The following is a 26,323-nucleotide window of genomic DNA, read 5'->3' on the forward strand; positions in this document are numbered from 1 at the left end:
ACAACCCCGGCTCATCTGAAAACCCAGTAATTCAACCAGCTACTTCAGAAGCACATCAATACTTCCTGGCTACTTGATACACACATTGAGACAGTCATTTTCTTTTAGTCCTCTGGGAAGCTTTCCCCTTGAGCATATGAATGTCTACATTAATTATTTGTTTCCCCCTGATAGCCGCATTTTACAGTGAGAATAGCAGTATATCATATTCTAGTCATAAACTTGTTCCCAAACAAGCCTGTATGCCTTATAAACAAATCTGGAGACTTCCTATAGTTTATTTCTGGTTATTAAAAGAAGAGTCAGAGTAATAATGCAGGTGAGATACTAAACAGCATCCATCATAAAATAATCTGCCACTTGTCAGAAATAAATTCATTCTTGTTTTATACAGTTTAGTAAATAAGCTTTGTAGAAACAGTACTTGTTTTGTACTAAAGAAAAAGCATAGCAGAAAAAAAAAGCCCATGATTAATGGAAACCACACCATTTAAGACTACAAATATGTATATTTGGGGCATTCAGAACTCCTTTAATTTAGTTCAAGTGATATCCCTGCCACATAAATCTTTTCTGATTAAGGAATAAATACCAAGATTCTTGAAAATAGTATCTATGTCCAGATACTTCTCAGGAAACTTTTTCTTTTGTTAACACTCAATGTAGAGTGCACATTTCACTGACAAAACCAGATCATTTTAGAATTTGCTAAGTAAATACAATTGCAAATATAACAAGACACAGCTGCTCACACATCTTAAATAACATCCAAACACTAAATAAATACTGAATAAATACTTGAAATTTAGTTTAAAAGAATAAAGTTCCTATGTAGCAAAAGGTAATTGTGCTAGATTATAAATAAATTCAATTCAATTCAATTAAAAAAATACCAGTGATTTTAGAGATATGCCAAGGCTTGTAACATTTGTTTCAATCATGCTACAAAACAGACAAGATGCTTTGATAGAAGCCAGTATTTTAAAATAAGATGACACGAAGACACACATTCTCTATACAGGCCTGTTTTAAAAGGGAGAGAAACAATACAATACATTTTTCACTTATTTTGTTACCATGCTATTATTCTACAAAATGGGTTGGCCCTCAACATCCTTCCATGAGGCCTAAATCAAAGCACTAACTGGAAGGTAGAAATAAATAAACAAATATTGAATACCCAAATTGTGTTATGTACAACTTTGAAAGAGACAATGTCTTTTCAACAGCTATTCAAGTATCCTTTCTTTCTTTCTTTCTTTCTTTCCTGTATCTACTGGTATTCATCAATTTTCTAAGACCTACTATTTTACTTCCTCCCTCTATGCTTATTAGTTTAGTTCAGAAAGTCAGCATAAGTAATAATGCATGATGAGGATTTTTTCTTTTTTTATTAATCAAAGATCATATATTTACCTTCTCCAAGCATGTCTGGCACATCTGCTTGATATCTGGGACCCACTCTGATTTCTCCCTTGTCTGCTAAAAGTGTTTTCAGTGATGGATCATATACCAATGAATAAAAAAAAGTATCCTAAAAAAGAACACATGTTTGCAACAGCATAATGATTTTTAAAATTAAGTTTGTAAAACTGTATCACATTCCACTTGGAAATTATTGAAGTAACCCCCCTCACACACTTTTACAGAGCACAGGTTTGGTACGCTGATCCTTACTTTAAATAATGCAGATGTTTCATGAGTACTTTTAAATGGCTAATTGAAGCTTCTCTCATTGCTAGGAGTTATTTCAGAACAGGGCAATAATGAAAAGATTCATACACAAAAATATATCAATGGATTTGAAAAAAATTCATGTTAGCTGCTTTGGGAATGTAACACGTTTCCTCTTCTAAATACCTCTACTATACCATTTTGCACTATAAATCAGTCTCAAAAAGCATAAAACATGGTCAAGTGTCTGAAGAGGGCTTAAACAAAAATAGTATTGGCAGATCTGGTACAGTCACCTGAAGTACAGAATAAGGCCTGTTTTCAGGAACGTTTTTACCGATCATTATCAATGGTTTTGGTGTAGAAATTTAAAAATAAACACATGCTAATTTCAGCTAAAAAAACAGTCTGCCTAATGTTATATTAATATGCTCCAAAGAAAAATACGGTTATTTTTAAATTCTTGGGGTTATTTTGAATTCTTGGGGAGTTTTCTTCCCCTCTAGTTCCTTCCACAGAAAATGAAAGGTGAAGAAACACTTTCCATACAGTAATTCAGAGCCCTTAAAATTAAACTCCTATGCTAAATTGCCCTCTACAGGAGCCTCTCTTGCTCTCTCTGCCCCTTGACTACAGAAGATTCTTCTTTCTAGAACACCCTCTAGGAGAAAAAAAAAAACTAAAGGGCGGTGGGGGAAGACGCCATATGAATTCTCCCTTAAGTATCCACTAGAGGAAAAAGTCTGTATATTTTTCTTTTGTAACATACCATATGAATTACTTCAAATTAATTATTTTCTAAATACAACAACATTCATAATAAAACCATCATTTAAGAATGTCTATTAAGTACTTATCCAATAACACTTTTAACAACACAATTTTTATAGCTTACCATTCAAGAAGAGACTTTCAAAGTATTATTTGCCCATTTATCAAAAATACTGCCACAAAAAAAAACATAAAGCCATCCCAATATTTACCCAAATAGAAGTCACATATTACCTCTTTCTCCAGATACGACAGCACAGACTCTGTCTCATTCAGAAGTGCAACACTGCATTTTCCCCTACACAAACATAAGGAAAAATTAAAAGTTCAATTTTTCATTAAGTCAAAAAGTTTTTTGCAAGAAAATTATCTACACAAACTTTATAAACTTTTACATTAAAAATATAGTAAAATGCATTTTGCCATACTTTTAAGATATCAAAATTAACATCAAACCAACAAAATGAATGACTGTACTGACTCAAGCACTTCAAATACATAACAATCCTGCAGAACTGGGAAACAGTTTCAGAAATAGAGAAGCAGTGAAGGAACAAGAGGTACTACGGTAAACAATAAATACATATACAATTAATAAAAAGGCCTGGATGAATGAAACATCACCTCCAAGTGACTCACCTCCTGCAAGTTCAGTGCCTAATTTGAAAACAAATAACCAAAACTAGAAACAATATATCAGGTTTTACCAACGACCTGTAAAAGTAAAGTATTTTTCTTTTTTGAATGGCATTATTTCTCATAATTAATCCTGGAATTCTATTCATTTCTTTTATGGCCACATTAAAATGCTAACTACCACATTTCTGTGCAGGTTGCCAGTAGAAAGCTGCCCATTATTCAGTCATGGTACAGATCTGCCCACGTATAACGCATGTAGGTAACGCACTGGGAGTTGGACCCCACTACCCCCACCCCTCTTCTCTCATCCCCTTCTCTCCAAACATTCCTTCAGCCTCAAATTCCCCTACCTCTGACTTCCTTGCGAATAGTCTGCAGAATTATTTTCAACAAACGGTATTTTAAAGAAACACACATAGGTGTGGATGAAGAATGTTGTGTGCTGAATCATCTTGCTAGCAACTGGCATTTTTATGCGATCATTTTCAACTGAACTACCATTTTATAATATTACATATTTATACCCCTTATATACAACACCTTGTATTTCATGCACCCAAGTTTTATTCAATTTCTATCATTTTAGTTGGTATTTACCCGGAGGTTCCAGTGGCCTTACACAGATGGCTATAGGACCCCTGCCCAGAACACCCTTCTCCCATGGCACAGACCAGCACACAAATACAGAAAGGGTAATTGTTTGCAGAGACGTCCATGATTTTAAGATAAGACCAAAGAAGTTACTGTAAAAAGCATCATTCCCTTCAGTGAATGTTGACTGTTAAACTCAACCAAAAGCATTAGCTGCCAACTGTTAACGGCTGATCACTAAGCAAACATACCCAGCTGATGTCTTATTCATTACCATTGTACATCACAGGAAATGGGGTTAAACTGCTCACTAAATCTGCAGTATATATAACCTCCTGAGTTTCTGTTAATCTCCATATTTGTCAGGAGAACCACACCGAAGAGAAAAACCATGAGGCTCACCTTTTTAAACCACATTACAACAAGAGTTGGAGGTTTTTCTCTAAGGCATGTATCTAAAAACCCAGATCTTCTCTGGATGACATTATCCTCCTCAGTGTTTTGGAAATTTGTTCATTAATATTTTTAAACAATTTCAGATAATTGGGACAGACGAAGCTATATCAAATAAAGAATCAATATAACAGGATAAAATCTGACTATTCTAACCTAGACAGAGAGAAAAAAAGGGGAGATAACTACCTACAGAGCAAGTAAAGTGAAAGAGAATACACACTGCATTTACCAATTGTAAGATCAGTTACGCACCAAGATAAAATGATACTCTCTGCAAGGACACTTAGGATTTCTGAAAGTTTTGAGTATTATTTAGGCTGGTAGAGTACAAATGCCATAGTTTTGCTCTTATACTGGTGGAGTCTCCTATGTGAAACACCACAAAAACTAACCAAACTAAGGTAGAAATTACAAAGAAATACCCAGCTTTCATGAAATGAAAAAAAAAATTAAGACTTGAAGAGCTCTCTAATATTCATTCAGATATGAAAACTTCTTCCACTTACCTGACTGATTCTCTGACTTAAGCTATATTCCTCCACCAAGCAGCATTCATGACTTAACTGGTATCAACAGGATGAATTTCTAGTAGATAGCATCAGAACAGCTCAATGATGCTAAGGTTATATATCTGGTTTTGACCTTTTTCTTAAATTGAAAGTATTCATAGAAATTATTTTTACTTCCTATAGAATTAGGCAAAATTTATCTTGTATGAATGTTAAGGGAGAGTTTCAGATACTTCAGCAACGTAAAAATAAAATAAGTTAGCTTTTTAAATAAAATCTAAATTTTTAAATTTTTTTTAAAATTTTTAAATTTTAAATTTTAATTTTTAAATAAAATTTAAAAAGCAGACAAAAATAAGGTAGCTTTTATGTCTTCACTTACAATTTAATTCTGATGAGACAAAATTGTCCTTTCAGAATCCTTTCTGCTCTTAGATGCACTTACATTTAAATAAAAAGTTCTTCCATTGAGCTGACGACAATACCAACAAAACTTGTTACGGTATTAACTAAATCAGCAATAAAAAGTAATTTCAAGGTCTTGCAGTAAAAGGAGACAACAAAGCTTGCTTATATACATATATATGCTCATGGTATTACCAGCCTCTATCATATAAACCACTCAGGATTCAATTGCTTCCCCTGTCCTAGTAACTTTTTTCTTTCTTTAAAGCATTAACCATGTGAAAGCTATTTTCACATGACACCTTCCTTTGCTCCCATTCATTACAAGCTTTCGTCTGCTTATAACTTTTTTTAGACCCTTCAGATGACTGCACCAGTAGGTTGACAATTCCTGATCATTTACACCCATCAGCTAAGGAATGCCTAACAACCTATTTCTCCATGGCTACAACCAACCCACTTCCACATTTTAATGAAGCCCTTCTGTTACGATACAGAAATGAGTCGAACACTTTGAACGAAAATACTCTAATACTACTTTGGAAAAAATGCCTTAATGATTTTGTAGAAAAGGATTTCTGTAACAGCCCTAGCAGAAAGCCAGGGCCATACAGTCCCAAAACCAAAATGCTAACCATCTGTAACTGAAACTGCAAAGCACAGAGATGCTAATGAGGCTTGTAAGGAAATGGCAAGATATACTAGTCATCATGGTAGATAGCGAACGTAACGTTTTTTTTTCCTCTCCCTTCCCTGTTTTGAGAAGCTATTTTTCCTTTTGGTTTGTTTTTTGGTTGGGGGGGGGCGGGATTTTGTTTTTGCTTGTTTTACTGTGAAACAAAGAAAAGAAGAAATAAAAAAAAAAGAACCAGAAAATAAATGACAGTTCATAGCTAAGACTGTCTTGGACAATTCAATAGGGAGCTAATGAAAAATAACACTCTTAAGAAGTCAGTTAGTACGTTAGTCCTTAAGGAGAGATTTCAAAGAGAGTAGGCAGAGATAGGGCCTAACAGGCCTTGAAAACTGAAGACAAAAGTGCACCACGTTTGAGTGAGACCCAATGGAGGAATGAAAAACATGTGGGAACGTAATTCAGACAAGCCCATGACAACGATCAATATTTAGAACAGAAAAGTATGACAAGACTTCCCTTACTAACCTGTTCCAATGAAGACACAAGACGATGATAACCAGCTCAAGAATTTAAGCTGTATGAAAAAAGTGGTACCAAGGCTATTATACAAGACAATGTTACAAAAAGATTTCAACATAGCCTGCTTAAACAACCTAGAGCAAAACACCAAATTCTCCAGAAGATACACTTAATGAGTATCTGAGGAAAAAAAATAAATTAAAAAAATCAGACTTCTTGTTCGCACTGTCTGCATAATTGTCCTTTATTTTTTCTTAAAGTAATCAAAAATATAGTTTCAAATATGTACCAAAATTTTAAAAGTTATGCAAACATTGATCTTTTAAAGCTACCAAAATGAATCAAAATCAACAGCAACTGTTTTGATCTTTTGAAGTCCTTGTTTGTTTCAGCACAGCCTCTACTTTTAAACCAGTGGGAAGCTCTACAATTCCTTTTCTGCTATTCTTGCAGGCTATTTCTTCATGTTTTCACCAGTCGAGTAAGCCCACAAGACACAAATCTTACTTTAATAAGGATTTCTTGGGACAGAAGGTATGCGAACAAAAATGACAGAAAGAAAGTACAAAAGAAAAAAAAACTGTTAGTGCCTGTTAACCAGGACAAACCATAGGAGTGGAAAAGACAACGTCATGGGTATGGTATCATGCCATTTAAGTTTCCTATTGTAATGCAGAAGCAATCTGGGTAAGATTAACGCAGTGTAAGAACTCTCAGAACTCACTGCTCCGAGTTCCCACCAAGTCAATGTAACATGATATGCATTGGTCACTCAGGCACAAACTGAAGAAAGAAAATAATACATGCAGGTATGATCTCATAGCCTTCAAAATTCTTCAATAAACCATTATTAAATACTCTCCTGAATATGACAGAATGATGTTGGGTAATTCTGTACAGATATACCAATTCTCTCTTGTAGATCTCCGTCAAGAAATGTTGGTCTCAATAGAGATTTGGAACACAGAAGTGTGAGTCACTAGCTACACAGTCTGAGAACAAAATAACAGGAGGGAATATTAGAAAATATTATGCTTATGAGGAAAACCTGATTTGATTTTAACATATGTTCACAGAATCACAGAATCACTAGGTTGGAAAGGACCTTCAAGATCACCAAGTCCAACCATTAATCCAGCGCCACCATGTTCCCTAAACCATGTCCTGAAGCGCCACATGCACGCGTTTTTTGAACACTTCCAGTTGTTACTTCAACGAAAACCAGACATTAAACTAAAAAGAAGGTGCATAATGAAGAGGGGTAGAAAGGTTTTGTGCAGGAGTAGAACTCAGGAGTAACCTTTCCCATAAAGGGAAAGAACAGGAAAAGGTACAGATATTGAGGAGAGGAGAGCGCTACCTTAAATAAAAAAGGGTTTTCCTGAACTGTCTTAAATGGGAAAGTGTTTTGAAGATTTCCAATCAAGCTACCACTTTGAGCCAACTCTTGATCCCTCACAAGTAGTCCAAATGGCAATGATGATTACCAAACCACAGACTAGGAATTGTGGAGTGCAAAGAGCTTTGGCTAATTATATGAAATTGATTCCCCAGTTATGGGAAGCCAATACTAAGAGTGCTTCTGTGTTTTACTTTTAAGCCTAGTTTGAGGGGCACAGAATGATGCCAACAGACATACAAAAAAGTATTTATAAATTTCAAGTTCTCCAGACTGCAAAGATATTTACAACTGGAGAGCAAGCTATTGCACAACACTAAAACCAAGAAAAGTAAAAGCATCATCATAGCGATTTAAATCTGCAACAGACCCCTAACGAGGGTTTGACTTTTAAAATATTCAATTAGTATCTAGAATTGACAGAAGATTGCATTGTATTGATTCATACTTAACTGGCTTGAGTTTGGCTCTGCCCATGTACAGAGCCATCTCAAATACAATAAAACAAACAAAAAACATCTGATAGGTGAATACTGAGATTTATGTCTCCAATAAAATGATACCAATCTCCCAAACAGCACAAGATTGTGTATCTGTGGCCAAAAGACAGATCAATAAACTTGGTACTACCTGATTAACACACTCTTGATCAAATAAAACTAAAACCAGAATGCACATCAAATTGATTTATGTACGTCTAAATGAACCAGTAAATGCCCAGCTTCTAAAGATATGCATAGATCACATGGATGGCCCGTATGATCTTTTAATGTTGCATGTGGCTTTTAGTCAAAAAATCCAGAGTTTTAATCTTAATTAGAACTGGAGTGCTGATTCTCAGCAGTCCAAGTTGACGAGATCTAAAGGCAGTATCTTGGAGAGACTACATGCACAACTACATGGATTTAAAAGTAATTTGTAGATAATGTTCAAATTTTTTGACATATTCTTAAGGTTCTAACTTTATACACCACTGTTGTCTAGTCACAATCTAAGTACGAAAAAGCATTCCGAATGTGAAAAAAATTTACAAAAGACAAAATTAAAGGACACTTTGCATTCAGTAACAACTTACGCCATTTATATGTTTAAACTACTACATTGTTAGCTGAAGAGCCACCGCATTCAACAACTCTACCAGAAGATCTTACTTTAACAGTTGTATGAAATGTTAAGAGGTAAATGTATGGATCTATGAACATACATACATTTAAAACATGCTTTAACACACTAGCCCTTAAAGCTGGATTTACACAAATATTGTTCCAGTCTTACATTACTGACTGAATCTTGTGTTCAGTAGCTGAGAAGGGTCTGCAAGAAAATATTGAGTAGAAAGAACAATGCATTGAGTGCCATGGAGAGAGGCAAATGTTTTCTTGGTCTGAGCACAGTAAAACTACATGTTTCGCTATCTCAAAATAAGCATAACCGTATATATACTTCTTATAAACTACTGTAGGAAACTCAAGTAATTTATATTTTTCCTCTATGGATTAATTCATGCTAAAGGAGTAAAAAAATTGTCAACCTTTTAGCACAGCAGCAGCAACACACATGTATTGAACAAAAACACAGGAGGCTGGTTAGGAATGATTTTTCGGTGTGATATTACAAGGTTGCCCAGCTCAGAAGCAATGCACATCACTCCATACAACTGAACTTACAAGTTTTGCAATGAAAGACTCCTATTTTGTAATTATGTCACTACAGGGAACTATGTACTGATTTTCAGGCATTTAAGTGACAACCTTCCACCGATAAATACACTTTTTCTTATACTGTTGCTAGTACTGGCTATTGACCACATCTGAAAACAAGATTCTGACCTAGACTGATTTTTCATCTTAATTTGTGTAAGAATTCTCCAAATTCTACTGGAAAAGAAAAAAAAGGAAAAAAAAAAAATCAGACATGCTTCAAAAGTCCCTTTAATCTAAATAAACTCAGTCCACAAAGGAAGAATTCCTTTCTTAATGTTCCAAATCATCAGGTAAGCACATGCTTATGCAAAGTAGATTCACTCCTTATCCAGTCTGATTTATGCCAGGAACTAAATCAGGCTTATATGGCTCAAAGAAAGCTCTTGAATATTAGCTAAAATTTGTATCTCATGTATATACACACACACTAAAAAGTATCACACCCTTACAGGCAGTTTGTAAGCACTACATGTTTTTATAAATTGTGCATACTTAATGCTACTTTTTCTGGTATGTCTACAAAGCGGTACCAACCAAAGCTACTTTTAATCTACCCAGGAGCTAGGAGATAATTTAGGGGGGGAAGGGGGGAACAACGAAAAAACCCAAAAAACCAAGCAAACAAAAAAATCAAACCAAACCAAGCCCCAACACCACACCAACCCAACTACCAAAGAAACAAACAAAACTGAAAAGACACCAAACTCTAAAAAAATAAGATACTGTGTTCTGAACTGCATTGCTGATCGGAACAATGTCAAAAGATACAGGAGAAAAAAAAAAAAAAAAGAGTAAAAATGGATTAAACTAATACAGGGAACAATTTCAGATCTGAGGGAAACAAAGTTTCTTATAGCTTGATACTTCAGATGTTTAAGTATGCTTTATTGTATGCTGACATGTAAAAATATGCGAAGGCTTCAGATTCGCTGATAAAAATTAAAGAACTCGTCTCCTTATCAGACTATTTGGAAGCCCTTTAATGTCATACATGCACAGGCATTCTGCACAAATATTCACCTTCTCCTCAGTGATATTAATCAGCTTTTAATAAAATGATCTTATGCAATCACAATCTTTAAAAGGCTCACGAAGTCCCTTCTGCATGGGAATGGAAGTAATAAACCAAGCCAAAAGCATCTAAGATAGTTTTGGGTTTGGGTTTTGGTTTGTTTGTTTGTTTAAATAAACGGTATGTATGAGAAGGATTTTTAAGTTAGCAAGAGATGAAGATTTCAGAACTAGAGTTCAGAAAGTTTTCCTGAATTAAGTCCATAGGTTTACAGAAAACTTGAATTTGCTGCTTATGCCAAGCAATAAATATAATCCTCTAAGAAATCTAAGAAACACTTAGTTCGTCTAATGTCAGATCAAATAAATACTCCCCATTAAAGATTAGGGTATAGATTTATTACAGTTATTGGAACTGGAATAATCTCCATAATGACAAATATGCACATAATGACAGGTAACAATACACAGCCATGTTAAGCCCAGAAATCAAGCTCAGCAAGAATTTCAGCATCTTGAAATTGTGTCTGAGAAAAGCAAAAAGTACTCAGTGAAAAAACAGTCTCCAAGAGAAAAAAAAAATGGATTGTTTATGCTTTCCAAACACTTAAAATAATAATAGTAACAAGAACAAGCACAAAACCCCACAACCCCAAGACTGAAAAACAATTATTAGCAAAGATAATGAAATGGCAAGATGAACACTGATGGATAAATAAATTCTTCTACACAACTCATATGAAGTATTAAATTTAAAAGCAAGTACAAATGATCTTAGAAGTTAAGGCAATCTTTTACAGCAATCTGAAAGTGTTTATCACCTATGAACTCCTGAAACCTTCAGAATGAAAAATAAATTTAAAGCCCAAGCCAGTTAACCCAGTACATCTCTCCAACAAGATAATCATTTGCAGATTTTTATCTGGGGACCCATATCACCATGTGCTAAGTTTTAGGGTGAATTTTACTGGCAAACAATTCCACCGTTATGACAACTTTCAACAGTTTTCGTCCCCCCTGTGCCTTCTCATGCCTCTTCAAAATGCTGTATTTGGCAATGCTCAAATCTCTGAAAAACCAAGTTAAAGTACACAGCACTTCAGCTGAACTCAGGCTCTCTCTGGGACTGGCATTGCTTACAGAAGCCATCTGCATGAATTCTGGGTGCATTTACTGTGCGGTGTGAACGAAGGAGAGTATTCAGTCAGTCTGTCTGTCTGGCAGTAGAACTCTCTTACAAGGACATCGAGGCATTAGAGTACCTGGCAAAACTGCATCTGTAACATGCAGGGATTAGGAAGGAAGGAGATAATTCACTGGAGGGGTATTACTAACCTTACACATTTGAGCAGATAGGGGACAGAATGGTTTAAATTTTAACTTGAAAAGTAGACACTAAGGTAACAAGCCTTGTCTTTGAGACCCAAACTAGTACATGACCTTGTACTGTACCACATGCCACCACTTCAGAATGGTGCTGCGCTGAACTAGGCAATTGTACCTCCTTATATGCACTCCACTGCAGGAACACTGTCCACACCACAGCACTGCCATGTTTAGTTACTACTACACTACCCACTTCTAATTATTTTCTAAATCTGGTTTTTTGTCTGTGTGTGTGTGTGTGTGTGTGCCAAAACTTATACCACTTTCTAAAGCTACTAAAATTGCATAGTGACACCTAATGTAAAGGGGAAACAAGATGAAGTCTAAAAAAATCCCAGTATTATTAACAAAGCAAATTGTATCTCAAGAGAGTTACAAATAATGTATATAGCAAAAAAGAAAGTATAATAATAAGGAATGAAACTGTATTTCAGTAATTCAAAAGCAAACAAATTACATCAGCATTATTCAAAACTCAACATTACAGACCAAGGAGCTTCAGAATCAGACTTTGCACATCAAAGAAATCTAACCTGCTCAAATAACTTCAAGGCTTCTCAACTACAAAGTAGTGGCACCAGGTGTATGTATCGGTCATCACTGTATTTGTAATTGTGAATTAGAATAAAAGTAATCTCACAGAGGGTTGGGGGGGGGCAGCACAACGGGCTGTCATTTTCTCTGCCAGTCAGTTTAAAAAAAAAACGTAAAAAGAGTAAAGTTAAGAAAAGAGGAAAGATGAAACAAAAAGCAGTAAAATTATATTACTAAAAATTCAAACACAACATACCACACCAGGTAAAATTATTTTACTCTCTTAAATTACAAGCAGAAAGGCAACCAAACTCAGTTTCTTTTTGTCATGTAACACTTTTCTTGGATGAAGATGTCAGTAAAAGTTCAAGATCCATAGCTGTCAACGGCAACTATAGATGGTTCAGCCTCCTTCATTCTTTTAAAATCTCTTTTAGCTTTCTCCTCTTCATTCCAAAAGAACTGAGCTTTTGTACTCCAACTCTTGAGAGAACTTATCACCATTCCCACTCTATTCCATTGTACCATTTATTTTCTCCTGTAAATCCAGTTGTTCCTACCTAGGGGCTAAGACTGCAGGTGGTGAGAGCAAAGGACCACAGAATGGAGCTACTCAGACTTCTATTGCATGACTATCTGCTAGCTTTCTATATGGAGATGATTGGCTTGGTAGACCAGTGACAGCAGTGAATGTTGTCTACCCTGACTTTAGCAAGGCCTGCAGTGTCCCCCATAGTGTCCTTTAATCAGATTGTTAATATATGGACTAAGGAAATAAACAATAAAGTTGGAAAAAAACTAGTTGGACCACCAGGCAGAAAAGGTTGTAGTGAGTGGTACAAGGTCGAGCTAGCAGCTGGTTACTTGGGGCACCCCCCACATGCTGATATTGGGACCAAGTTTCACATCTTTATTAACAATATGAACAAGTTAACTGAATACACTTTCAGCAAGTCTGCAGATTATACTAAACTGGATTTGTTCACTCTTAAGGTATGACAACTAAATGGAGAAATCCTACTGCTGTCTTCAGTTACCTAATGAAAAGATATATAAATACAAGGGAGCTGAGCTCCTTTCAGAGAAGCACAGTGATAGGACAAGAGGCAGTGGACAGTAAGTTTCAACAAGGGAAAAAAATCTGCACCACGATGGTGGTCAAACACTGAAACAGACACCTAGAGAGGCTGTGGACTCTCCATCCTTGGATATTCTGGAGTAATGATGGGAGAAAGTTGGAAGAGCACCACCTTCACAAGATTTCTATCCTCTTTCACAGGACAAGCTAATTAGTAACAGTTATGAAAACTAATGAGAATCACAGAATCTGAACATTAGTAAGTTAAAAAGCTAAACAGGGAATATTTTGCAGTGTATTTTCCTTCCTGATTCTTTTTAAAATGAAGTTAAGATTGTTAAAACATCATTAGACTACATAAAGCTTGTTCCAGAACTCATCTCGTAAAGGTCTTAGTAACAAGTGACAGCACAGCCCTACAGCATTCATCCATTCTGAAAAGTAGGTGCAAGTCATCACTCTGCCCTGGCCTGCTGTGCAGTGCTGCATGTACTATGAGTTCACGTGTTTTACTGCCTTCTTTGTGAAGTATGTACCAAAGAACCTCTTTGCTCCCCGAGTTGTGAGGCAAGAAGACATTTACAATACTTCTATGTAATCTTCTCTCTACAAAGAGAATACTTTATTCCGATATCTAAATGTCAAAGAAAGTAAAAGAAACTGTGCAGGATTATTATCTCTATGCTATAGTTTGAGACTTGACAGATAAAAGACTTTCTCAAAGTCAGAGAACAAATAGCTGAATCAAGCACCAGAAATTAATACAAAAATTTCCAGTTTTTGTGTTGGCAGTGAGAAAGATAAGCCACGTATTTGCCAATGAGAAAACACATGTGCACACACAAAGTGTTTCTCCTATCGGAGCATATACACTTTTTTTGTTGTTGTTAGCTTCTAGTCATTTATGGTCTGAAATGGTTGAGTGGAGCTGGATGTAACAAAAAAATGAAAATTTCTTCAGGATACAATGTAAGAGTCCTTGTTTTACACTTACTCCACTCCCCCCTGTCACTGTGCTCTTTCTTCTCCATTTCTAGGTACATCATCCCCACCCCAACACAAAAAGAATTTGCTTGACTGCTAAATAGGAGATGACATGAGCACTTACATCATTTACAGAAAGAAATCAACAAATCCTTTTTGAGCTTTAGCAAGCCTCTTCCTACATTAGCATTAAGGCAATTTAAAACAATACTTGAAATGCTTTTGCAACATTTTGCCAAACTCAATCGTGACTTCTTCACATTTACTGAATTAAGTTGGGGTAATTTTATTTTTAAATGTATGCAGCCCTAAACTGCAGATCTGACCACTGAGTCACTGTCTCCATTCCAAGCCCATCTGTGGTTTCCCTAAGCAAACAAAACGGTCAAAGTTCCTCCGGCCAGCAGAATAATAATGAAAAAAACCTACTCTTCCAAAGTGGGAACAGCCTGACTTTATACCACATTATCAACTGATGTTCTAGTTGGCAAGACAGAGCTCTGAGACTCTTGCCTGTTCCAAGGCTCAAACATGAAGTAACGGAAGGAAAAACCGAAGATGGTTCCAAAGCAGTTCATGGGACAACCTGGCACAACTCAGCTGTGATCAATCACATCCCTTTGCAAGTCAAAGGCTGAAGTGTTCAAGCAGGTGGGCTACTGGCAGGCAATCCGCTTCAACAGAACACAGATAAATGATATTTACTTTTTCTTACCTGATATGCGTTGCTGGAAGGGACTCATACTGGCGAGAAAGGAAGAGCTCTCTGTGCTTCAACTGATGTTTCTGTTTATCAGTCAAATCAAGCTCAATTGTAGTTTCAGACTCTTCTTCAACTTCTTCTGCAGAGAAGCAGAGCGTAGGTCGAAATTAACTCTGTTGCATAATACCACTGCAGCCATTTCACTTGACATCCCCCCACCCCTTAGCAACCTCCCTTAGTATTTCAAAGATGAGTTTAACAAGACTACAGTTTATGTAACTTGGCAGAATATTAAGTATTTTGAATTCTATACCTTCTACTTAAACTCTTTAAAAAATAATGCTCCTCTCCTACTGTACTACGCGTCGATGTCTTTCACACAGCTGTAAGAACAATCCTGACAGCATTACTGATTCTTTTTTCATCTTCTTTCATCTGTTTTTTTTTTCTGGGGGTGCCTCTTGCTTGCTGACAAGTTCTGGCTTAGATTTTGTTGCTGTTATTGGTATTACTAAAACTTTTACAGAAGTCCTGGGGAAAAGCATACTTTTTATGAACATAAATTTACTAAACACAATCACAGTCTGTGACAGCCAAACTGCAGTCTAAGAAAACTGAAAGAGCCTTCCCTTATGTTAACCTTATTAGATACAGACAACAAATACAGTTTATTTTCATATTTAAATAAGATTTTAAATAATTTCTATTTTAAGCAAGACAGCACTATTCAATCTAGAAGATAGCATCTACAACAGCAAGTCATAAATTACACAGTTCTTTTTGAAGGTTATTTTCAGTTGAAAACTATCTTTTAAAGTAAGTCTAATCTCAAATTCTCTAGTATTACCTCATATATGATAAAAAGAAGGAAATAATTCCCTTTTAAAGATTTAAGCCAACTGTAAACTGGGAACATAAAGGAAGAAATAAAAGCAGACACAAGGAAGTCTCACACATGGAGTTAAAGAACAATGTTGACGGTGGTAGACAACATGTCAAACCATATTGGGTTTGCATGACATGGTTTTCGTAGCCGGAGGTGCTGCAGGGTAGCTTCTGTGAGCAGCTGCTAGAAGCTTCCCCTGTGTCCAACAGAGCCAATACCAGCCGGCTCCAAGATGGACCCACTGCTGGCCAAGGCTGAGCCCACCAGTAACAGTGGTAGCACCTCTGGGGTAACGTATATAAGAAGGGGGGGAAAAACTAGGCAATTGCAGCCAGAGAGAGAGGTGAGAATGTATGAGAGAAACAGCCCTGCAGACACCAAGGTCAGTGAGGAAGGGGGGGCAGGAGGTGCCCCAGGCACCAGAGCAGAGATTCCTGTGCAGCTCGTGGTGAAGACCATGGTGATGTAGCCCCATGGTGGAGCAGCTACCCACCTGCAGCCTGGGGTCCACACACTGGAGCAGGGGGATGCCTGAAGGAGGCTGTGACCCCGTGGGAAGCCCACACTGGAGCAAAATCCTAGAAGGACCCATGGAGAGAGAAGCCCACGCTGGAGCAGGTTTGCTGGCAGAACTTAGGACCCCGTGGAAGGGACCCAAGATGGAGCAGTTCGTGAAGAACTGCAGCTTGTGGCAAGGACTCATAGACAAGGTCATGGAGGACTGTCTTCCATGGGAGGAACCCCACAATGGAGGAGGGGCAGTGTGTGAGGAGCCCTCCCCCTGGGGAGGAAGGAGAGGTAGAAACACAACCTTCATTCCCCATCCGCCTGCACCGCTGGAAGGGAGAAGGTAGAGAATACAGGAGTGAAGTTGAGCCCAGGATGGGTGAGGAGAAGGTATTTTAAGATTTGGTTTTAGTTCTCATTATCCTACTCTGATTTGATTGGTAATAAATTAATTTTCCCCAAGTTGAGCACATTTTGCCCGTGGCAGTAACTGCTGAGTGATCTCCCTGTCCTTGCCTTGGCCCACGAGCCTTTTGTTGTATTTTCTCTCCCCTGCCCAGCTGAGAACGGGAGTGATAGAGCAGCTTTGGTGGGCACCTGGCATCCAGCCAGGGTCAACCCACCACACATACAATGACAGGCTCTCCAAAATGGCTACCCTGGGATCTTCTTCATGGCTGAAATGTGCCTTCCTAGTGGATTCTTGGGACATCCAGAACTTCAATCCATACTTCCTCTACCTTCCCAGAAAGGACGAAAAGTCTCTGTGAATATTGTATGCAAAAATACAGACATTTTAATAACTTCTCTAAGATTTAGCAATTTTCTACCTGCTAAATTATCCATCAGCTGCAAAACCAAGTGTACTTTATAAAATGCCTCAGAAATTAAACACTGAAACCTCAGCATGAGGTAGTATTTCACATAACTACCTACAACAGATCACCTCATCCACTCTTCCAACAATAACCATTTTTACAACTTACGGACACTATCACAAAATGAAGCCCGCCTGTATCCTCACGGCAACCACAGTGCTGTCCAAATGCAACACTTCATTGTTTTTTTTAATCATGCCTGTGTGTAGCTCATGCCACTTCTAATAGCTCTTTCCACAAAAGTGACAGAACAATACACCCTGATATAACCAACTTCTGCAAACCCTACTTCATCCACTTTAAGTCTATCTTGCTGTAGACCCTGCCAGTGACCTTCCTTGTTTTGGCATGTTTTGTGGGGGGGTAGAATTAAAAAAACAAAAATGAAAACAAGACTCCCCCCAGTCTCATCTGACAGCCCACAGCCTCACCTGACACATGTACAGGTTCAAGTCAGACCACAACTCAGTTCAGAATTATTCTGGCATCTATAATACTTACAACAAATAAGGCTTAAAAAAATCTGTGCAAGGACAAAGCACTTTTTAAATTAACCAAGTAATTAAAGAAAAAATAGAAATTAATGTTAAAAGGTTTATGTTTCAAGCAAGCAATAGCTACAAGTGTTTATTACAGTAAGGGGCCATTACAAGCTATATTTGTATTTAAAAGTCCAAGTGTTAATATTTTGTCTTAAAATACCAAGACATGCCAGTGGTTGACTTATTGTTTTGTCTGTTTTTCTTTTTTTAAATAAATATACTGCTTGTAGTATTCTACAGGTCCAAAGTTCTCAGCTATTTATTTCCTCTCTTCTTCCTGAAAAATATTAAAGCAGGTGTTATAGCCACCTGAAAACAGCTGACAGAAAGCAGTCCATTAGAAAGCAATTTAGGCATCCAAACACAGGTGTCCGGGACCATTCCAGATTGACATATCCAAAACATCTGACTGCAGATATGGCACAAAACACAGGAGAATATGTGTCATTTTAAACTGGCTACACTGAGCCAGAGATGATATTCCAGAGAGTTTAAATAGGCTTTAGACAGCATGCTCAAGTATCTTAATAGCTCCCTCAGAGTAATAATTTAAACTAAATAATAATTTTTAAAACCCCCAAAACTTATAATATATTTACATAAGCCAAGAACGTGTTGATGCAAAAGCCTGAAGCTGAAATTAAATGTCTCTTACACACACCTCTTAAAACACTCCAAACCTAAACATGAAACAATGTAACTTCTTCTGTTGTGTTTTTAGAAAGAAAACATTGGTATTTCAGTCATGATGATCTGATAATCTCAGTAGTCAGGAGAACAAACCATGTCCAGACACAGAACAGTTCCACTCTTAACACAATGTAATTTATCACCAGGATGATGTTACCATTTTTTTTTAATATAAAAGCAATGCTAACAGTAGGAATAGCATTTAGTAAAACAAGTAATAGATTGCCCCAGCAGTAACACAAACCTGTACCAGGGAAGGAAACACTGGATAGCATAAAGAAGTGAGAAAACTACATTTGCTTGATGGTAAATATAAATACAAAACCAATTTGCTTGACGGCAATACAAAGAACTCTGCATCTAAATAAAAATTGATAGCTGCTTTTGAACCCTGTTTTTGCACAGATCAGGCCTTAACACTTATTAGAAGAAAAGTGGTGATGAACTTCCAGTACTTCTACAGATCTCTTCACCTTTTTGACTCCAATTTGCAGCACACGTGAAATGTAATTTGCCATCCAAAGAGAGATTACTCCTGTCAAAAGGAGTGAAATGGAAGGTACATACAGGAAACCATGAAGTAGCACTAAACTAAGCACATTTTCAGCACTCAGGAAGAGAAATAAAGCAATGGCTCAGAATGAGCAAATACTTTAATGAAGCAATATGGTGATGACATACAGGACTCACTGTTCCAAGATTAGAGAGAAAACAAAATTCCATTTTAAATTGTTCAGCTTAAAAATATTTTGAAACTCTTAGGTATGACTACAAAGATGAATACAAACAGTTTTTGAAAATTATATGATCCCCTTTAGGCCTCGGGCGAAGTTTAAGGTAATGCTGTTTTGTAGTACTCTTCCTGGTTTACAAAAGTGTTTCATTATTTAAAGGAAAAATCCTGGAGAGCAAAAGCAGACACCTCCAGTGAGCTTTTAAAGCTTTACATCTATTTATTGTACATGCTTTCTAATCAGCAATTGTAAATACTTACTTTGATCCTGAAAACCAGAGTCATCTGGTGATACTTTCAGTTGCAGTGCTGCAGACTCATCCCTTCCCTTTTTCCCTCCGATGTAAGAAAGACTTAACTGACTCAATCAAGCAACACACACCGGGAAGAAACTGTAATCCTCACTCATTTTACATATGCATCACCACTTCTAAAACATGATGAACTCTTTTTTCTTTTTCCCCCTCCTCTTCCATTTAATCTGTGGGATTCACTGTTAGAAAATGGTGCTGTTAGTGAGCATGAGAAGAGACAAGGGTCCGAGTCACCTAAACTTTGTATAGTGTCTTTGTTTATACTTAAGTGTTGTGATGACTCAAGCTTGCCACTAGGAAGAACTGCTTGTTTTTAAAACTAAAATCAAAATAAACTGAGGGCAAGTCTCCGGAAACACAATACTCCCATTTAATATAAAATGGTTTAAAAATAGCTTAAAAAAAATAAAATCCTGAAAGACACTTAAAGGTTTAAATGCGACTCAGACCCGTCTATAGTTAACCATCAGGTAGCAGACAAGTTAGATTCCTCTAACATATTACTCTTCCTTAACTAAGTCAAAATAACACACCATGTGCCCCCCTGGTCTACTGCAACAGAAGGTAAGAGAGATTAAATTTAAACACTGAAGGCTATCTTCAGAAAGGAGTAAAACTTCAGTCTTAAAAAAGAGAAGGACGAAGTTCTCCCTCTATTGCCACCAAACTGCTGACAGCTTTATTTTCAGCTAGAGGTTGGCTGCATCACAGAACCATGGAAACACAGAGTAATTTAGGCTGGAAGGGGCCTCAGGAGGTCTCTACTACAAACTCCTCCTCAAAGCAGGCTTAGCTGTCAGGTCAGCCCAGGTTATGCAGCATTTCATTCAGTTGGGTCTTGAAAACCTCTGAAGACAGAGACCGCATAACCTCTCCAGCAACCCAATCATGGTGAAAAAGCTTTTGCTTATATCTAACCTGAATCACTCCTGTTTCATTTAGTCACAGCAGAGTCCAACTCCATCTTCTCTATTACCTCCCCAGAGGCACTGGGAGTCCACCTCTTCTCCAAGCTGTCAACAGGTTCAGTTTCCAAAGCCTCTCCTAGCAGGGCAAGTGCCCATCATGGTGGCCTCTCCTGAACTTGCTCAAATTCATCAGCAACTTTCCTGTATCAGGGGTCTAAAACTAGATGCCATACCTAGATGTGATGCAACAAGTGCTGAATAATCTGGGAGGATAATCACTTGCCTCGATCTACTGGCTCTGTGCCTGGTCAGGATGCTGTTGGCCATTGCCAGGGAGTTACTGTCTGCCAGCACCCGCAGGCCCTTTCCTGCAGAGCTGCTCCCCTAAGCCCCTCTGGCCCCAGCCTGTATCCCTGCCAGGGGCTCTTCCTTCCCAGGTGCAAGACGTGGCATTTGACTCTAATAAGTATCTTCAGGTTCTCAACAGACCATTCCTCCTGCATTCTAGGAAGCCTTGACTACCAGCCCTTCCCTCGAGTGTACCTGGTCATCCCCCTCACTGTGGTGTCACCTGCGAACATAACAAGAGTGCACCACCTGCTCCAGGTCATTGATAAAGACAGGTCCCTATATGGATAGATCCCTATGGAACTCTACACACCCTTAAGCACCATCTGACTCAGAGCATGCAATTCCTTTTTTGTTCACCTAGCTGTCCCCTAATTCAGATCAATTCCAATTCCATGGTCTGGTGTGCCTGCCAAAAATGCTAGTGCTGGCACAAAAGAAAAAAACAAGAATGAGACCCCTAAACTGGGAAGACACGATGGGAAAAACCAACACCACTCTCTTCAAAAGCAGCACGGACCAATGCTGAATTAAATCAGCAGTGTAACCAAAGACTAAGGTGCATTAACTTCCTACCTCTTAAATGTAATTGCTTCCAATTCTGAAACCATACTTTGGCTTAACTGCATCTGGCTTATGCAAGCTTAGAGAGATTTAAATCACACAATTTGTAGAGTTACAGCAGTTTCACAAAGTTTGCTAAAATACATTTAAAATTGTATTAGATCAGTGTGAATTTCAGTTCAAAGGATGCCACTAAACCTTACTTAGGGAACAGTTTCTAAACTTTTTCCTTTCCTGTATACCTTTTTCTTCTATACTCAGCCCAAAAACTATATACATCATAGGTATCACCAACATATTTTAAAACCTGCAGATAAAAAGCTGAGAATGCTGAACGGCAGCAAGTTTACCACACACATCAATGGAAAGATGGCTGTGCATGAGTCTCTTTTAAGCTTAGCTGGTTGTGGTGAAAACATCAAGCACACATTTGGCAGTTAGACACTACAGCAGTTCAGAATTATAAATACAGATTTTGGGGGAGAGGGAGTAAATGTATTTACTGCCAAAATGAGTACAAATAAGTCTAACCATCTGAACAACTCTATTCAGATTGTGAATGAAGAGCTGTCTTAGGTGAGCAGTTGGCCAATTTGCTCATCTGCGCGAGGCTTCTTGCCACATGTTGTGTTGTGCTTAGTTGTGATACCTAAGCCCCTAATGCTGTACTAAAGCAGTTTAATCACCTTTGTGAGCTAGACTATGCATAGTTATACTGTCAATTTGACTGAGAAAGTGTTTCCCAAAGCTGAATTAGTTAGCTTTACTTACACCACATCTGTTAGTACAATGTTCAGATGGCTGTTAGAATATATAACATCAATTTGGCATTTGCTGTTACTGTCCAATAGGATTAGAAACTTAAAGCACAATTTGTATGGATTGAGTCATTTACATAGCATTTTACTATCTAAAGTGTGAATCTCGGCAATTCAGCAGGTAGAAAAAAAAAATTATAGGTTGTCTTTAGAGGGAACAGTTGTACTTCTAATTCCTGTTGGACAGCACAGATATACGCATAGTCTTTAAGGGGTTATCCAGTTTTCTTACACAATTTTCCAGGTGATCCTCCCACACTACCTCATCATTATTTTTCTAAAGGAGGTCACAAAATAAAAATAATTACACTGCACAACCATTAGGAACTAATACGTCACACCTATGCTCCAGTAATAAAAAATTATTTCTAAAATCATGCAAAAGTTTTTTTTGAGTACTTCCAAGTAGCATGTTACAATCATAACAACTCCCAGGATGACAGTCAGTTATAAGCAACTGGGTAACTACCTCATGTTTATCACAGGTCTGTAGCAAAAGTGTTTTATGAAAACTATCACAGTTTTCATTACCAGAAAACTCTACCTTCCAAAACTTAATGGGTGTGGTTTTTGGATAACCGGTTTTGGAGATTTTTGAGAGCAAGGAGCTCGTGGGAGGAAGTCAAGGAAGGATTACCTTCATAAGTAGTATGAATCATGGTGTGCTACATTAACAAGTATATCCTAACGAATTAAATGCGACATGAATAAATGCAAGAGTAAGCACACTAGGTTTTTAACACTATTATTCAGCACTGCAAGCTAGTTTATGACAACACTATAGAACAGAAGGGTCCCATAGAAGCATGAAAACAGTGACATGCACACAGTGGTAAAAGAGCTGGCAATTCTGTATCATAAATCTAAACTAGATTTTTCCCCTCTCTCCCTCTTACCTGCTTTCTGCCTCATCTATTCAAATGCAAACTCACAAACAAGAAAACATCCTGCTTAGGGCTCAAAATGTGTTGCCATGTACATCTGTATGAACCGTAGCAACCTCTTGCAGCATGTGTGGAGCAACAGTCCTGTGCAGTGTTTCTTCAAGCAGCTCGTTAGTAGCAGCAAGCAGCAGATTCAGAAGTGTGCCATGGACACAGCTATTTGCAATATGATGGATATTTTCAATGTCCCATAACTGGTATCAAGCTCATCAGCTGAAATGGAAGTCAAGCAGTAATTTTTCCAAAGTGTACATACGTTTAGAACTGTGGTGGGAAAGAGAGTGGAAACTTGTACTCTCAAATCCAGGGTGGCAGACCACCCACAGGGCTAAAGTGCACATAGGGAATCTGATACTGCCCAGGAAATCATTTTCTAAATCTATCATTTGGCTCAAGAAATACAAAGGCTATCTATCTGCAACAATGCCATGTAACTTGCATGAATAATTATTAGACCTGATTTTGAGAAAAAGGAAATCTGTATCTTCCATTTTCATGAAACTGATGCTATTAACAATGTCTCCTATCACTTGGATTTTCACCATTTCCATACAGACTTCCGGCTCATAATATCTTGCTAGAACAAGATGGTCTTTTCTTTAGAATAGGCAAAAGGTGTGCCTGATCTACTTAGTTAACAAGTTGTATAGTTGCCTCTCCTTAACAAAATGCAGTATAAATATTAAACAAACAAACACCAAAAAAATCACATAGAGAACTCAGAACACCAAAAATCTCTTAAGTTTTCTTTAAGAACCCAAAGTCCACATTTAAGATCTACACTGGCATTTTCTTTCACTGTGACAACCACCACAGAGCTTCAGATATATGAAATGCTTTTCTAACATACAACTCATATCTTCAATAGCAGGTAAACAGCTTTTCAAAATCTGTTGGCAGAGATGAAAAGACACAGATTGTACAAGCACTTTCCTACCCCTACTCAGAATGGCATATGATTTTGCTTATAGAACACAAATTATTTCTCTTCTACACTATCTCCTTCTAGAAGGGCTGAATTTTGTTTTATTTTTTGCAGGGAGGAAAGTAGTAGTAGAAAAAAAAAGAAAGAAAAGGATTTGTATATCCTGTGATTGAGTAAACTTACCCAAGACACATTAAAGTTCTATGTGCAAGATTTTAAAATGAGAAGAATGTTATCCAAGATAATGTCTGCTCAATGTCAGCACAGTAAGAAAGCTTTCCTGTTTATACACCTGATGAGGCAAGCAGCAAAAGTTGCTCATTCACTTTGATGGTCTGTAAAAGTTCATTTTTTTCCATCTTCAGCTATGCTAGAGATTTATCTTCCCGGGTATATTAATCTCCTTGATGCATGTACAGAGATCTTAAGAGTCTAATAAACAGGAACTATACTATACTGAGAAAAGTATAGAGAGACGTGAATATATGTATCACTTCAAGTTATTAAGACCTTTTAATTTATTAATACCTTTTAATGTATTAATTTTGATGCTGGTGGGAAAAAAAGCAACCAAAACAGCATAAAAATAAACATCCCATTGTATTAACAAGTCAAATCTTTAATACATATGCCATTTTTGTCTTTTTTTTTTTTTTTAATAAATGGAAATTAAGTCAAGTAAACCAATGAATATTTTCTTCTACTCCAAGTACTTTGTTTTGTAGCCAACACATTCAAATAGCATGTTTGTTACAGTATCAAGTAAAATATAAAAAAATCATCATTTATTCACTCCATATATGTTGAATGCACAGCATTCTGATCCTGGCTTTTTCTTCCTCTTTTAATTAAGAAAAAAATTAAAAGCAGAAGAAAATGGGAAGAGCATTATTAAAGTATATGAAGCTAGTCACCCTTTGAAGGCAAATATAAATATAGAAGCTGTCCATATATCAAAGCCCTTTTTCTTGTATGATACTTGGCAACTGAGTTCTTGGCCCCTTGAGGCCCTACCGAAAACAGCATCAGGATTTCACTCATGACAGCAGCATCAGTCAAAGGATCTGGCCTAAAGGAACCATCACATAGCGAAGGGCCACAGTACCCTGTAGGACTAGGTTACAGGTCACTGACCCTGCCAACACTAACAATTTCTGCACAGGTTTAAGCCAAAACAAGGCTGCACTTTTAATACAGGAAACTGAAACATGATTCTCTTCAACGTTGCATCTCACTGTTACAATCCTTCAGAGAAACAAAACCAGACAAATGAAAATTTAAGTCTATCACTTCACATATCAAAAATGGGAAGACTGCTAATTCAGTTGTGCTGGTTTTTGATAGATGCATAACCTGTTGCACAAGTAGAAAACGCACACGTACTTACATAACCCCTGGATGTACGCATACATAGTGCTCTATGCATAGCCCAGCAACTATGCAATCTGCAGAGAGAAGACATCTTACGTACTGTGATAAATCTGCAAACAAATTTTGGATTCACACAGTGGGTGACAGTCAAAATGAACTACTTAGTTCCCCAAAGTCTTTCAGGGATTTGATAATGTACAACAGGCTTTTACGGGGGGGGGTGGGGGTGGGGGTGTATTTTGAGGGGTATTTTTACCACTCAAACTTATTTTGCTCATGCGAGCGATGTATTCTATATTAGTACAAAACATTTCCTTGCCAAAGCACTTGCGTAGTGCATGAAAATCAGAATCAAAACCAGGTTCACACTACGAATCTTCCCTTGCTCAGATAGGGTTACAAACAATAGCTGAGGGGAAAAACAAAGTAGTGATCAAACAGACAAATCACATGTCCAAATAGCACAGCCATTCCAGCCACCCACTCTGCTACTCCATGTAGTTCCGGGCATGTCAAATTCAATATATACAGTAACTTTGAGCCCATATCCTGTTATTTGTCCAGGCTACATTTAACAGAAAAAGAGTTTACAGACAAACCACAGAAGTACTTTACATATTAATCTTATCTGCTACTCTGCCTCTTCCATAATACCTCACGCCATACACACTCAGCACTGCACGAAGCAGCTTGGGTAGGAAGCTATATTCCTTCTCGCCAAGCTTTGCCCAAGCTAATAAGCTCCATCTCAGTCATCATGCACGAGTATTACTGAGGACAACTACTGCAGACTTCATTCCACTGCACGATACAGACATTCAAGAACGATTGCTGGTAAGCCTTTAAACTATCAGGCCTTATCCCTGATTCATGTATTTAACTGCCACTGCGTGATG

The 26,323-nt window shown here is 37.4% G+C and overlaps 1 protein-coding gene across 1 annotated transcript in view; it reads right to left on the minus strand.

Annotated features, from left to right (window-relative positions):
* The window catches only part of LOC104620966 (metastasis-associated protein MTA3-like), a gene marked incomplete at both ends in the record, with an annotated part of 91,756 nt that overhangs the window by 52,723 nt on the left and 12,710 nt on the right, over positions 1–26,323 (minus strand). The window contains 3 exons of the mRNA XM_010287331.1: positions 1,417–1,534; positions 2,680–2,743; positions 15,012–15,138. Of these exons, the coding sequence (XP_010285633.1) occupies positions 1,417–1,534; positions 2,680–2,743; positions 15,012–15,138 (309 nt within the window). The remainder of the gene's footprint in view (positions 1–1,416; positions 1,535–2,679; positions 2,744–15,011; positions 15,139–26,323) is intronic.

Source organism: Phaethon lepturus, unplaced genomic scaffold (genome assembly GCF_000687285.1).
Source record: "Phaethon lepturus isolate BGI_N335 unplaced genomic scaffold, ASM68728v1 scaffold17665, whole genome shotgun sequence".
Taxonomy (NCBI): domain Eukaryota; kingdom Metazoa; phylum Chordata; class Aves; order Phaethontiformes; family Phaethontidae; genus Phaethon; species Phaethon lepturus.